This window comes from Echiichthys vipera (genome assembly GCF_963691815.1).
Source record: "Echiichthys vipera genome assembly, chromosome: 2".
Lineage (NCBI taxonomy): Eukaryota > Metazoa > Chordata > Actinopteri > Perciformes > Trachinidae > Echiichthys > Echiichthys vipera.
This window is the reverse complement of record NC_139827.1, coordinates 9,497,225-9,512,849: the sequence shown is the minus strand read 5'-3', so window position 1 is coordinate 9,512,849 and position 15,625 is coordinate 9,497,225. Positions and strand designations below refer to the sequence as shown.

At 39.2% G+C, this 15,625-nt stretch overlaps 1 protein-coding gene across 3 annotated transcripts; it reads right to left on the bottom strand.

The window, feature by feature from the left end:
- Nucleotides 1–233: 233 nt before the first annotated feature.
- Nucleotides 234–13,349, bottom strand: LOC310965067 (oxysterol-binding protein 1-like). Of its 3 annotated transcripts, none has more exons than XM_083938469.1 (16): nt 13,247–13,349; nt 10,838–11,008; nt 10,336–10,544; nt 10,019–10,181; nt 9,803–9,914; nt 9,519–9,717; nt 9,268–9,385; nt 9,092–9,155; nt 8,805–8,972; nt 8,462–8,707; nt 8,223–8,343; nt 8,042–8,145; nt 7,831–7,926; nt 6,706–6,890; nt 6,386–6,615; nt 234–3,066 (listed from the first exon to the last, which is right to left on the bottom strand). In XM_083938469.1, the coding sequence occupies exons 2-16, from the start codon at nt 10,969–10,971 to the stop codon at nt 2,924–2,926; spliced, it is 2,292 nt and encodes a 763-aa protein (XP_083794595.1). In that variant the 5' UTR covers nt 10,972–11,008; nt 13,247–13,349; the 3' UTR covers nt 234–2,923. The 3 variants fall into 3 exon arrangements, with proteins under 3 accessions (XP_083794595.1, XP_083794596.1, XP_083794594.1); XM_083938470.1 differs by lacking the exon at nt 234–3,066 and adding an exon at nt 4,518–6,239; XM_083938468.1 differs by lacking the exon at nt 234–3,066 and having other exon boundaries at nt 4,518–6,615.
- Between the last annotated feature and the right edge of the window lie 2,276 nt (nt 13,350–15,625).

Sequence of the window (15,625 nt, the reverse complement as noted above, 5' to 3'; positions counted from 1 at the left end):
AGTACGTCACATTTAAATATAATAAATATAAAATACTTGAATTAGCCTGTAAATGATGACACTTCTTTAAAGTTTCATAACTCCCCCAAATCACCAGAGAAGTCCCTGCTTCTGATGTTGATGTAGTTTTAAAGAAAATACCAAAAGATTTGCACTTCATCTCCATTCAGATTTTAATTTCATCCTCCTCTAACACAATCCTGCTAATAAAAGTGAAACTGCATTGAAGGACAGAAAAGGTGAAAAGTATGCTCAGAACAGTGAGTCGACACATATGTACAGTATATTTTAACTAGTGTACACACAGTATGTTTGCAATTACTGAACATGGTTTATGATTTCTTTTCAAAATGAACTCCCAAAATGACAAACTCTTTCAGATTATATGTATATATGTTGAAAAAGACAGGAACGTGAAATCTGTAATCTAAGAGACGCAGAGTAGCATCAAGAATTACATTCATGTGTGTAAATAATGTGTGAAAGAACAGTAAATCAAACTAAGGGGTGGTTCAGATCAAAACAAATTAATATCATTTAAAGTAAAGTTAAGACAATGAAAATGCATTCAGTTCTGGGTAAACAATGAAAAAGAAAACAAAATAAAAAGTGCATCACCGCCATTAGATTCTCTATAACCAGTCAATATCACAACTCAATTACTTCACTATTTAATTTATTTACACAGAAATATTTGCAACATGTTGTGTGATCTTCATTTTCAGTGTTCTCCTTTAAGTACACTTGAAATTTAAAATGAAATTTAGATTTTTCATCGATCGCATACCTTCCACTCATTTCACAGACAAAGACAAACACGACGACTGAACTCAAGTTTTTGCAGTTTTAAAGATCTCGCTTCACACTTTTCATATTGTGCCACATGTACACACACTGAGGCACTCTTATTGCTGTCTGTTAAGAAAATACACTCACAACACACGACTAAAATAACCTACACCAAGATTAAAGCTATGATCAATACGTTTGAAGGAAACCGGGACGACAAAAACACTTGCCTCGCATTTCCCTTCACTTGACGAATCATCAAGCCGGCAGAAATCGGCACGACGCTCAGATCTGCCGCTCTTAAAATGAATTTCAACCGCTCAAATGGTGAGCCTCAACATTTACTCTGAAGGCAGAATTGAAATTAATCCAAATATTAATGAGGGCAAACATTTTAGGTATGATAATTAAAAGTTAGAAATGTGTGTACTGGGATTGAGAATCATAAGACTTTTATCTTAAATATAAGGATTAGTGTCAGTCTCATACACAATATAACTGAATTTTACACAGCTCTCTCTCTGAATAACTTAATAAGTTGGTAGCTACACTCTTTTAATAGCAACCTAACATTCATTTTTAGTTTGAGCACAAATAAAAAATGGATCTGCTGCCCATCCTATATGTCGGGGGAACGCGATGTTGCCTCGTAGTTCTGGGTCATGGTGTTTCACAAAACGTGATTTTTCACAGACGTCTACAAGACAGATTTACAGGATTTTCTCTGTAAAACTTGAAAATAACTTCTGTTGTAATGAAAGCTAAAGAATGGGATCAATTAATAATGCTATAAAATGATTGTACGTATAATTACTAACTCAAAAAGTGGATATAGTTACTCTGAAGGGAAAAATACAGGAAAAACAAACAAAAGAGACAGTTATGAACGTCTTCCCTGATGGCTGGAAATAGTGCCACTGGCATTTTTACACTTCATATTTGGTGCCACCATCTCAAATCATATAGCATTCACTATGTTATTAAATAAAGAACATATATTAAACATGATGTGCTAAGAAAAGTCATTATTCTTCAATAAAAATGGATAGAAAAAACAAAACGGTTTATTCTTATAGTGAAAAAAGGTAATAAAAAACTGCTTATATATGTAGTGAAGTATGTAGAACCAGAAAGGATCTTAACGTGACTAAACCAGACTCAACTGGGCCAGAATATGAGGAGTGATATAATCATAATTAACAACTTTCACATCTCTTCACTGCTACCATTTATTTTTACAGGGCGGTCGGGGACATATTTTGAAATGCACTAGTTAAGAGCTATAATTTGAAAAAAGGCTAATATGTAGATATAGTATCCCTCCAGAGTTGTTTCACTTCAGGGCATAAAGTAGCACCACAAAATACCATAAAATCAAAGGCAAACTATAAATCACGTCTTGGTGTTTGTGACATTTCATACCAGTCCAAAGATAATTGTTGAAATACCCGATTAATTAATTCTTAAAGATCATTTATCCCTATTTTGTCAGAACCAGTGAAGCCCATGCATCTAGAGTATGCATTTTACATGGTCTGAAACAGGTGTAGTGAATATTCACTATTAAAAACATTGGGTAAGATTAAACTTTGACTCACAGTAGCACTGTGCTGTGGGAGCTGCATTACTTTAATTGTAAAAGTTGTCAGAGTCAGGAGTGCACAACAACAACAAAAAAATGACATGTTAGGTAGTAGCTCACTCACTCTCAGCAAACCTTGTATTGTGTAAAATATCATCTGGATGAATTATGCCCTTGAATAGTGCTTTTAAAGAAAATGCATAAAGACAATCCCAGAATAAGTTGCTGCCAGATGCAACTTGAAGGCTGTACCAAAGAACCCTGGACTGAGAACAAGCAGTGGAACAAGATAAACATCAGTGTTTGAGAGGCAGTGAGAGGGAATTCTGAACACTTATTAGCTGCAATGTTACAACAATGCTATTGTGTGCACTGTAATCTACGTTGGGGGTTAAGTCCAGATGCCCATAACCCTGAGCAAATCACTGCTGGAGAAGGGGAGCTGAGTGGAGTGATCATTTGAAGCGACGCCCACTGAGATAGGTTGATGTCAAGCTTTCGCTGATGTAAGATCTGAACACCACAGAGCAAAACAGGCCGACTCAGCTGGGATCAGAAGATGCCGGGGCACATGTCCCAGTTGCCTTGGTCCTTCGCCTCCCAGTAACCGCCCTTGTAGACGTGCAAGGTCTCCCCGGAAACGGTGTCGTCCAACTTCTCAAACCACATTGCTTGGTAGTTGTCTGGATGAGCGCCTAAAGGTAAAAAAAGAGAAAACTTTTAACAAAGAAGAAGCTTTAGAGGGACCTGGGGTGAGAGTTAAGAAGCCACTGATCCACGACAACACATCATGCTTTAATTTAGCCGATGGTCTCAGACGGTTGACTAAGAGATATTCTGATGTCTTAGTCTTCAGATGCAACGCTTTCAAACCAAAAACAAAAGAGGCAAATTAAAGATGTACTCCATGAAATTCCCAATTTGCTCCTCTGCCATATGTGGAGAGAATCAGCCTCATAACTAATGCCCTGACTGCCCAGGACCACGGTACACTGTGCACTGAGCACTGACAGACAAAATGCTACTCTACACTATTCGGTTTGTATCAAATCTACAGTGAACTACAATCTTCTATAAAGGTTCACTAAAGACTACCAACACAAAAAAATTTATTTGGAAAAAAAAAAGCAAAACAGGGGATAATAGAGTGCTACAGGGATGACACATTTTTGTAGGCTGACCTGGAAGTTAGCATCGCCCTGGTTCTCATGACAAAAAGCAAAACTATTCTTGCATAAAATAAACTCTGTTGCAAACAGAAGTTTATGATACTAACATGTTGTGTTTAGCAAGATAATCTTCTTGGATAATAACCACTTTTATGATTATTGAAGCGAAAAATGCAATCGTAAGAAGTAAAAAGCTAATATCTGTCTATAAATAAACTATATCATCCACTAGCCTCCAACTGATTTTTGTTTGTACGATGAGATGACGTTTGTAGTCATTTAGCCCCTTGTTAGCAGCCGCCTAGCTTAAAGTGAAATTCCTGCGTAAAAATCGACACTTGCACACATCATCAGACATCAGAGACAGGTTTTTCCTGTATAAACTATTAACGGAGAAATCCCGGAGAGTCGCAAACAGCTGTTCGTGGCCAACACTGATTAGCTCGGGGCAGTAAGGTGAAGGTATTAAAACAGCTTTTTTAACCACTAATACTGCTCAAAGTAACACCAAACCTCTGCAGCAACATGAGAAGAGTCCCTACACATTAACTGAAGTATCAACAACGTAGTTAATGAACCTGGAGTTAAATAACAGAGTGTTTTGAAAGACTTACCTACTGGCCCCGGTACCAGCTCCTCTCATAGTAAAGTCCATTCAAGTCGATTAGCAAATGCAATCCAAAAGGAAGGAGCCCATTGGTGCTTTGTTTTATGTGTAGGGAATCGAATGCTACTGCAGAGGTTTGGTGTCATTTTGAGCCGTATAAGTGGTTAAAAAAGACGTTTTAATACCTTCATCGTACTGCCCCGAGCTAATTAGTGTTAGCGACTCTCTCGGATTTCTCCGTTTAAAGTTGTTACACAAAAAAAAAAACTGTCTCGATGGCTTATTTGTTGTGTGCAAGTGTCGAAAAAGACCATGGGATGATTTTACCATTGTATTTCACTTTGAGCCTGTGTTAACCAGAGACCTTATTTCAGGCATCTGACCAAAACCCATTCAAGAAACCCACTGACTTCAAGACGAGGGAACCACCAGTGCAAAAATGCTAACTCATTTCCAGGTTTTACGACTCATTCCTGCAGCACTCTGTGGACAGCAACACTGATGTTACTTGCTTTTGACTTGAGCTCCATAGGGACCTTCATTGCCTTCCACTAAGAAACACCAAGTTACAAAAGATGTGAAAAGGAAATGGTGAACAGAGGGGTTTTTGATCTAGATTAAATTACTAGAAAAAAGTGAAATAATTGTACTATATGCGTTATGTCATCATCAGAATACTTGCTTAGATAAGGGGCGAGTGATGGTCCATAAGGGGCTGAAAACAGAAGAATTAAGGATGAATCTTTGACAGTTAAGACATAAAGGTTTGGGTACGATCTGACAGCGGATTAAATGTAAGAGGCTACTTGCATGCAACAGGCGTATGAGGGGGAGAGTCCTCTGTGTCAGCTTAACACCAGCACACAAAAGAAAGATGTGAATCCAGAACTCAAACAGTATGCAAATCCACACAAATTTCTTGTTCATGTCCATTTTAGAAGTTCTGTGTGTAGCATTGGATGTACCATGAGAGATAAATGTACTAATCGTCAACAAAAGACCTTATTCAAAAGACAACTTGACAACTCTATCTTGTACATCGCTACCTTTCTCAAAGAGGATCTCTGTTTCTTAAGTTAAGATATCTTTGTCTGCACTAAACTGTCTTCTTCCCATTTGTGTTGTAAAGAAATATATACTTTTTGTGCAATAAAACCATCAATTTCAAACAAGCAAACGATTCAATCTGACTTAGATTTAACGACAAATGGTAAAAAAATTTAGTTATGGTATTCAAATTGGTATCTGGCCATTTGTAGCTCTTTCATTGAGTTATTTCTCGACAATTATCAACACTTGTTTGAGTAACTGCAATCACAGAGCTCATTGGCTTTATAGTCTGATTATGATTTAACCACTGGGACCAACAGCGAATGTTTTGCGCTTTCCGGTGTAGCCGGCAGATATCTGGGCAAAGACTTCCTCTTCCAAGAAGCCGTTATTGTTTATGGCCCGATTAGCATTTATGCGTATAAATCCAGATAAATAATAATATAAAAGCGAATTCAAAGCAAAATTGTCATCAGTTTACGTGCGTGCAACCAAAACATGCTCATACGTGATTGCTCAACACTACTCGGGCTACAAACAGAAACCAGACTGCTACTGCAACCCAAATCTTGTCCCGTTGCCTACAGATTCTACATTCATGTGCAGAATCTGTTTATAGAGATTAGAGTCACAGTGAAGTCGCTAGTATTGAGAAACAAGCCTGTCAACCTCACTTGGATATATTAAATATGGGTAATTTCTTACTCACGGCTCTGTTAAAATGCTACACATAGCACCTTTAAAAGTACATATAACGTTAAGCTACAAAGTGATACTTGCTTTCATCAGAAGCCTCATTTGCTTCTGTGCCAGTCTCCACTGCATCAGCTAAATGGAAAAGAAATGGATGAAGGGATGGAAAAGTGTTTGAAAGAGGATGTGGAAGACATTTAGCTCCTTCCTGTTACATACACAAACATACTGTACATGTGTTTTTGCATCTAGAGTTCATATGTAGTGTAGATCAAGGGGGTGGGGAAAGGACTGAGAGAAGAGTACTTGCTTTTAAAAGGTGAATCATTGATTGACTCCTCAATGACAGCTTAGGGTTGAGACAGAGAAGATAGGCAGACAGGGTATTCCAAGACACACAAAGTGGACATAAGATGAATGGACAGAAAGACATTGAACAGAAACACAAGACGAATAGACTCCACAAAACACTGTCCTTTTTCTTTTCTGTTTTACCTTCCTCGGGGGAGCTGGCTGCTTTAACAGCCTCCCTCTCCCTTTCTCTGCGGACGATGCGCTGTTTCTCTTCCAGCCTCTGTTTCTCCGCGTTAGCCTCGTCCCAGCGGCCGTCCTCCATTAACCTCTGGTCAGGGCGTCGTCGACTGTCTGTTGGTGCCACTCCCTCCTCAGGTTCATTGAGAGTCAAGGCCAGTGAGGAGAAGAAATACATGTTCTCTGCTCCCTCTCTGTAAAGTCATCACCATAAAATATCAACAGTTTCCAAGCTTCATTAGTTTAAAAGCACTTTGAACTTTCTCAATTCCACCAAAACTCACGGTAAAGGATTCTTTCTCCAGATTTCTTTGGCTTTGAGGGTCTGATAGACGGTCCTCTGTTTGCCTTCGGTGCCGTTCTCGCCTTTACTGCTCTGCATTACCCTGGACAACTCCATCTTCTCATCCCAGGTTCCTGATAGCACGTAATGGGCCTTCCCATCTTTATCTGTTACTACTCCTGTTACCTGAGAGAGAAAAAAACTCAGCTTTCAGTTAAGAGTGTAATCAACAGTAAGCAGTACAGGGATTCACATTCAACGCAATTTAATACTACAGCTCTGCCATTAGTTCTTCTGTCACAGCGTTTAGAATGTGCCGTTTCTGTTGATATTGTGGTTTATTAGTAAAATTAGTATAAATTTGATTATATTTATTTATCACTGAAGTCTAAAGCTAATGGTGGTGTTGTGTTGGACTACATTATATTAAGAGGTGTTGCTAATGTTTTACAGGGGGGGGTACAGGGGGCAGAATATTAAAAACCCTTCAATATAATAACCGCAGTCAACGCCATCACTAACTATGACCTCAGTGCTAAAAGGTTACTTAATTAATACATCAGTGTCAGAACACTAAAAAAAATCTAGGCATCATAAAGATAGACTTTATGGCAGAACATTTTTATTTGATCAAATTAGACTTCATAAACATAGTCTATTTAATCAAACATAATGGTTTCTATCAATTACAATTGAAATTGAATTTGTTGAACCTATAGAGATCATCCTAATTAGAATACGGCATCAAATCTCCATCTATATTACTGTTAAAGTTGAACGTAGCCGGAAATCCCAGACCAGTTTTAAGTTTAAAATCTAACCAGTTGTTCCTTGTTCACCAAATCTTCCAGAAATACATTCAGTTATTTTTTACATAACCTGTTCACTCACAGACAAACAAAACTTATGAACAAGAGCTGTACTTTATTCAGAGCATTAACACAGCTGCAAAAAAATATCTGAAGTCGTGAAGACATTCCCAGACGATTTTTCAGTTTAATTTCGACTACAGCTCCTTCTTCTCTTTTTGTATATACAATATTGCACATCATCCTGTAAAGAGGTATATCAGCTCTGTCTTTCTAGAGCCTTTATGATAAAGAAAACCAAATAAAGAAGAGCCTACCTTTCTTGGTACGTCTCTGGAGAAGTAACTGTAGGGAGCAAACTTGAGGTGGCAGCGATCTCCTGTCCTGTGGTTCACGACATCTATCTCCCCTGACTGGACGGGGACAAAGGAAAGTTTTGCCATTGAAGACTAGCAGAATAATAAGCAAACCTTTCTATAAAAACATCTATGTCATTTATTTATCCTTAAGTTCTGTCAGCGTTGTTACCTGGTCAATCCATAATTTTCCAACGATGATGTTGTGTACTGTTGTGGTCACTTTCTTCCAAGAATAGTGATTGTTGCTCTTGTCAAATAAACACTGGATAGAACCTGGGGATAGAGAGAGGATAATGTTTTAATTTGCTCACCCAAAGTATAAACGTCATATTTGGTCTGCACAGACTCACCCAAAGGCATGATAGAGAGATATTTTCCTCTAAACTTGCTGGCCAGGGTAATTTCTTGTCTGAGGGTCCAGCCCTTTTCAGATATGGCATGGTGAGCTGCAGCAGGTGGATGGTGACTCACCTGAGAGAAGGTGGCAAAGTCATGATTTAACTTTGATTTAACGCAATTCAAGCAATTAAACATGTTCGCATAAACATCCTTGAAGCTTGTTTGTTGTTCCAGCGTGTTTTTAAAGTACCTGTTCACAAAGGGAGCGGTAGCCACAATCTCTCAGCCGATCGAGCTCAAAGGTTTCTCCCAGCAGAGGATTAAAAGGTTTTCCTGTGCGGTGGACAGTGGTGGAGTAGGAAGAGACTGTGAAAGCGGCCACATAACACATCTGCTCCAGTGAGCTCTGGCATTTAGCAGCCTTATCCAGCAGCTCATAGTACTCCAGGTCTTCAGATAGACGTTGCAGCATCGAGATGGGCTCGTTGAAATTCACCTAGTAAGTACGAAGTCACAGAGAGAAGAAGTCTGATTACTTCTGATTCCTCTTGTGAGGAAAAGCTTGGATAGCAACATGAGTGCATGTTTCTTACAGGCATTGGTATCTTTGAGAGCTCCTTCCCAATACAGTTCTTCATGATGCTCCACAGATTGAGGTAATAGTTGGGCTTGTCAGGGATACGAGTCCGTCTTTGTCTAACTGGCTCTAGCTCAAGAGGCTGTGGAGACTCTGGGTTGGATGCCAAAGACAGTTCATCAAACTGGAAGGAGAGAATGAAAACAGCCTTAAGAATCAGGTGACTGTGGCATGTTGACAAGCAGCGGAGAAGACAAGTCAATGAAAAATCAAAAATTGCAGGTAAAAACAAAGTCAACACACATTTACCGACTGGTCGTCCATTCCAATCTCACTGCTGAGCCCACTAACGTTGCTGCCAGATCTCCTGGTGGACGGATAAAAAAAGGAATGAAGTTAAAAACGTAAAACAGAAGAAAACAAGGTTGAGATTAAGAAATAAAATCAGTGACATTTGATAAAGACAGACAGTTAATAACCTGTGATATTTGGGGTCAGCAGGGACAGTGATAAACCCTGCTGGGTCTTCCATAGCATCAAAGAACTCATTATCATCATCATCCTCGTCACTGGCATCACCTTTTCCTGAAACACCACCTAAAGTAAAGAGAGACAGTGGAAGAATGAATGACTAAATGACTCAACTGGGCTCAGTTAATTGGAGTAGGTACGTAGCATTGCGGGCATACTTTGAGTAACTTGAAGTCGAGTTAGGTAATGAGAACCGTACCTTTGTTACTGAGGGCAGGATTGCTGAATGAAGAGGGGAGAACTGTAGCTCCTCTGAAAGCTCTTTCTAAGTGATTGTGCTGCTTAGCCAGCTGCTCCAGAGTCTCCTCCAGCCGTATCCTCTGGTCTCTTTCGACCTGTAAGGCCTTCTGCCAACGCTTACCGTGGTTCTGGGCCAGGGAGAGGAAGTCTCTACATGCCTTGGGGAACATGCAAAAACAAGAGCAACATTTCATTAAAAGGAGTCAACAACATTGTTGTGCATTCATCACTTGGGCGACTTACATTAATCATGGCATTAGAGGTGATTCTAAACAGTGTGGCTCTCTCTGTGACTTGTCTCATCTTTTCCCCCATGTCGCCTCCGACACGAATCCCCTCCAGTTCTGACAAAGACCTGTGTGTTTGTGTGGAATAAAGGAATAACTTAATGTAGGAACAAAAATAAAGTTAAGGTTTTTTTTCTGAAGCAATCAAACTGCCCAGTCTGATAATCGATACCTCTGGAGGGCAGACCCATGCTTGACGATGAGATCATTGCAGGTGTTGAGGTCCTCCACTTTGCTGCCGAGTGTGCGTAGTGTTGACTGGATTTCTAAGTTACGACAGCCTCCACCCTGTCCTGAGGTGGGGGGTACGGCGGGACAATCATCACCGGAGTCATCTAAGGGAGAGAATGGGAAAGATAATATCACCAAAAACAAAGATGTCATGTGTTACACACAGAGAAATACACACATTCTTGCCTGACAGCTGCTGCTATATAAGCTGTTTAGGCTTTTCTATGCAACATAATCCAACATATTTTTCCCTCTCACCAGATTCCGCCTGCATGTGGACGGCCTTTGCCTTGGCGAGCTCCAGAGCAGTGATCCATCGTTGGCGCTCTACTTCCGAGCTGGCCTTCAGGTGGTATGTCTGTGCACCTCCATTGGAAATCACAAAATTGCACGAGTCCTCTACAGCAATATTGGCTGTGGCCAAGTTGATGGTGCCTCGGCATGTGTGACCCATCTCTGCCTGTGTCCTGGAGACAAACAGAATGAAGGGCAAACAATGCAGAGTTTCTGAATCCCTGTTTTGTTTCATGGGAATGTTTTTTTCCTTTAAAGGAAACTGTACATTTGCTTAAAATTGTGCATACAGAGTGCTATATAAATACTCATTTGAGTGCACGCAAACACTGGGTTATGCCTGAGAAAATTGTCCCCTTGTGTTTTACTACTGTGGCTTCCTGTTGAGCAAGGCATAAAAATAAAAATAAATCACTGAAAAAAATATACATTTAATTACAAATTCAGGCATATACATGTAACTTACCTGTAGTAAGACAGCAGTCCATTGCTGAGAACAAACCAGCGCCTCTGGTAACCTTTAATATAGTTAGTCCATTTGAAGAGCCAACCCTTGTACGTGTCTCCAGGGGTTGGAGTTGGGGGCTTAGGCTCCGACATCACAAGAGCCTGTGGTTTTACTTGGTAGAATTATAGCCTGTTAAAAAGAAGAAAAAAACTAAATCAACATTTACATTGTTATAAATTGTTGTTGGTCTGCTTAATGCACACTTGAAACATGAAATGTTTACACAAACTGGTCTTCTTGTAGACACTGTCATCAAAGAGTAAAGTGGCTTGTTAATGCCAATGCCTTTAGATTCATTAGGTCATTCATTGTAATCCTATCAAGACATTGTTGTGGTTGTTTTGTCAGTCATCATTAACCATATATACCACAGTGTAAACTCAAACAGTAAATAATGACTTAGGCTGAAGCAAAAGCTTGTAAATGCCTATCCTTCTTTCTTATTGATGAATTCTACCCACGTCAGAAGAAGAAGAAAAAGAAAATAAGGAAACCAAGATACAAGTAATTCAATTATTCACATTTGTAACCCTCAAAAATAGCATTGCAAACCATTTTCTTGAAAATCAAAATAGAGTGGCATTGGCCTTGTTCGAATAATTTAACCCCCACAATAAAAATGCATCTACTTTGACAACATTACTTAACACTACATGAGCTATGAACGTGACGTAAATCCCTTGAAGCCCCCAAAATATACTCAGCTGGTTTCTACAATGTTGATAGTTTGAAGCTTGGATTCAATGTTAATGTGGAGAACTGCACTGCACTACAAAGCCTAAGTGCAGCAATCATGTTAAATCACTCATAACATGATTTCTGCACAGTTTGGGATAATAATTATTAAATGGCAAACTAGAATTGTTAGAAATTCAATGACTACCGATGCAGCTAAGTTATATATGAATGCAATGATGTCACATTTCACATACTGTCTGGCCAGTTTTGCACAAGCCAATAAAACAACACTAAAACCACTTTAAATGCTACATAAACAAACCCTTAAAGTCCTAGACTAGAAGTCAAACACTTACCACCATTGTCCTATTTTAAAGAAGCATAAACTTCGGAGTTGGGACAACCTAATAACGTATGCCAATATTTGCTTTATTTCTTTTAATTTTACATAATAAAGCCCACCCCAACTCTTCAACAGTGTGTTACTCAGAGGTCAGATACAAGCCGGACAACCAGAGGCTCATCCAGGGGAGACTGTGTTGTACCGTTTAGAAAAAAGTGCCTTCAGCCTCTCAGGAGTGCAATTCAGTACCAGGTGCCATCAGAAACATTAGTTCTTACCTTTTCAGGACAGCTGAAAATGTGTCTCATGGATTGACAGTTATGTGCACATTAGGACTGCAAATGCTCCCCCTGCTGACTTCTTGGTTACAGTCTCATCCTGTGCTCGGGTCCTGTCTTGTGTCGTGCATGTGTTAGTGTCTAAATCATTCTGTTGGTGCTGTGTGTTTGTGCTTCATGCTGCTGTATATGTTTGTCCTGCTTGTTTGAGCTCTCTGCTGCTGTATATGTGCTTGTATGTAAATGCATTTGTCCTGTTTTAAACTGCTGCATAATGTTATAATATCCACAGGGTATAATGTCTTGTGTATGCTGGGTGTTTATTTTCTTATCTATTTGCCTCTGTGTGTCAATTTGTTCTTACAATGTTGTTTTGTTCTTGTAAATATTTGCTTATGCATGCATTTTATCTTTGTAAGTTTAGGTTGCCTTTTGAATATCGGGCCAGGGCCTACAGATGCAAACTAGTCTCTTTGGCTAACTCTGGCTCACTAAAGCTGGGTTGTTGATTAGTGTGCAATGTCCCAGAAATAAACAAATAAATTAATAAATAAAGTAAACCAGAATCCATCATCAGTGTGCTAAATATTAATTCGTTGGGACAATGAACAAACTTTAAATACATTTTTTTTTTTTACCTTTAATGTTTTTGTAGTTTGTGCACTTGGGCTTTGTAGGGCAGTGCAGATGATCACATAAAAACAAATGGTTCAGTGCTGACATGACTCCTAATACTCTGTTTAGCTATAAACGTTCAACATTAACTCTTGCTGCATTGTAACGGCAGAAAAGACAGGTCATTTTCCGCGATGACAGACAAGAGTCAAGTTAACACAGCTTGGAAAATGTTCAGTTGCTTCGAGGAACAAGAAGCCAATTCTGAACACCAAAGCTACTTAAAACAGTGTCCGTCACTAAGCTCACGGCTAGCTGCACAAACAGGAAGCTGTCAAACAGCCCGACACGTCACAGAAACGATGCTGACGGTCATTTACAACTGTCTCATCTAAGTCCGACATTTGAAGTGACATTGAGACATTATCGTAGTTTCATGAGGAATACTCTTACCGTGCAAGCCTTTAGCCGCGGTGTGCATGTCGTGTCGGGTAAAGCGGTGTTAGCTCGCTGGTGTCAGCGCTGCTAACTACTTTCATGGAAGAGAAGCTTCTTCTTCTACTGATTTATGGCGGAACGCAAACCAACGTTCAAGGCGCAGACCGCCACCTACTGTCCGGAGTGTGTGACACCAGGCTCCATTTAATTCGATTCAATTCAATTTTATTTATAGTGCCAAATCATAACAAAAGTTATCTCATGACACTTTACAAACTAGGTATAGACCACACTCTATGACTTATTTATGATAAACATAGACCCAATAAATCCCCCGTAGAGTACGGTGGCAACGAAAACCTTCCCTATCATCTCCTGGGCACTGCCGAGGTGCTGTTGAGCAAGGCACCGAACCCCCAACTGCTCGGGGCGCTGGTCACTGGCAGCCCCCTCGCTCTAAAATCTCTCCTTAATGGGGCGGCAGTAGCTCAGTCCATAGGTGACTTGGCTGGGAACTGTAGGGTCGTTGATTCAAGTCCCTGTGTGGACCATGTATGGACCATGTGTGGAGCGTGGACTAGTGGCTGGAGAGGTGCCAGTTCATCTCCTGGGCACTGCTGAGGTGCTGTTGAGCAAGGCACCGAACCCCCAACTGCTCGGGGCGCCGGTCACTGGCAGCCCCCTCACTCTAACATCTCTCCTTAATTGCATGTATAGGTCCTGTCTGTGCATGTGTGTATTTCGGGCCTGCGTGTGTAACATGATTAATAATAAGAGTGAAAAAAATTCAATTTCCCCGTTGAGGGATAAATAAAGTAAATCTTATTATTATTATTACAGGCAGGAACGTCAGACAGACCCAGCTCTGTGGGGGACGGTCTTGACCGGCTAGCTTCAGGTTACATTGTTAGATTATTTAAAATAAATAATGATGATGATGATGATGATGATGGGAAAAGAAGAAACAGGAAAAACAACCTGCCTACAAGTTCTTCTTCTTCTTCCACGGTCCTTACACCTTTTACGGGGTCAAATTCAAGCACTTTCAAGGTCGATTTTTAAGCTTTTCCAGCACCTTACAGTTGTGATAAATTACACATTTCTACGAATACATTGAAAATGATCATTGCACTCTTTTGTTTACTAAAATCAGGCTAAAAGACATGGTATTATGTTATAAACAACTAAAATTGACGGTAATACCAGCAGGATAAGATATTCAATTACATTTATATTTTATACATATTTGTTGTGAAAGAAATGTGGATACAATTTCAAGCATTTTCAAGTTATTTATCCAAAATTCAAGTATTTTCAAGCACCCCTACAAACCCTGTTCTTTGAGGTTTTATGGCGCTTAAGTTGTACCGTTGCGTTATTCCCTCCCTCTGGTTTTACTCTTCCTCAATGTCCTTTTCCCCTGCTGCATGATGTAACCCATTTACACTGACCTCTACCTACCCTGGTTTCTGTTTCTATTTTATCATTACTTCTCTCTTCTGCATGTTACTAAAATATGATTATGTTTATCCACCATGAAAAATGCACCGTTATACCTACTTTATTTTCAGTGGTGAGGTACTGTAAGTATTGAGTATTTTTATTTTAGACTTATTGTGCTTTTTACCCCATGTTTACAAGTTATTTTGCAGGCTCAGATTAATGGCATATGACCAATAAACAAAGCATGATGTATTATTATGAACAAAGATTAGACTTTATTGATCCCTCGCTGATATTCACAAGCTACCTGGCAGTTTATGTTATTGTTCCAGCTGGAGCATTAAAGTAACGTGAACATCAATAACTGTAATTCAATAATATTCTGAAATGGGCCATTCTGCATAATGAGTACCTTCTCTTTTTATTAATTATATTTTGATAGTAATACTTTTGTACTTTTACATATTGATTGTAATTTGTAAAGCATGGTTATCAGTGCTCTTCCTGTAAAAAATCAAATTAAAAAACCTACACATAGTGTTGGTATAATTTAACAACTAGGATGAAACCATAGCAGTGGAAACGTTAATGTGAAGTTGCGCAAAGCATTTTTAGTGTCTTGGGTTTTGCATTTTGTTTACTGTCATTTCTAATTATTTTGTAAACCACATTTAACTTAAAAACCTAAATCTACTTCTGCTACTTAGAATCAGAATCCAAATGATGATGACTTTTGTAATAAATACTTATTCCCATTCATTGCTACAGGACCTGTTCCCAACCTCATGCCACAAAATGCGCACTAGCTAAAATTAAACATTAAAAATAGTTGCATTAACAGATTTAGGTTCTCAGTAAAAGAATATTCTCAAGCTGAAGACAGTTAACTTTTGAGTTACCCTTGGCTTTGTAAAATAGCAACACAGAAAATAAACATTCATCTAATTTGTA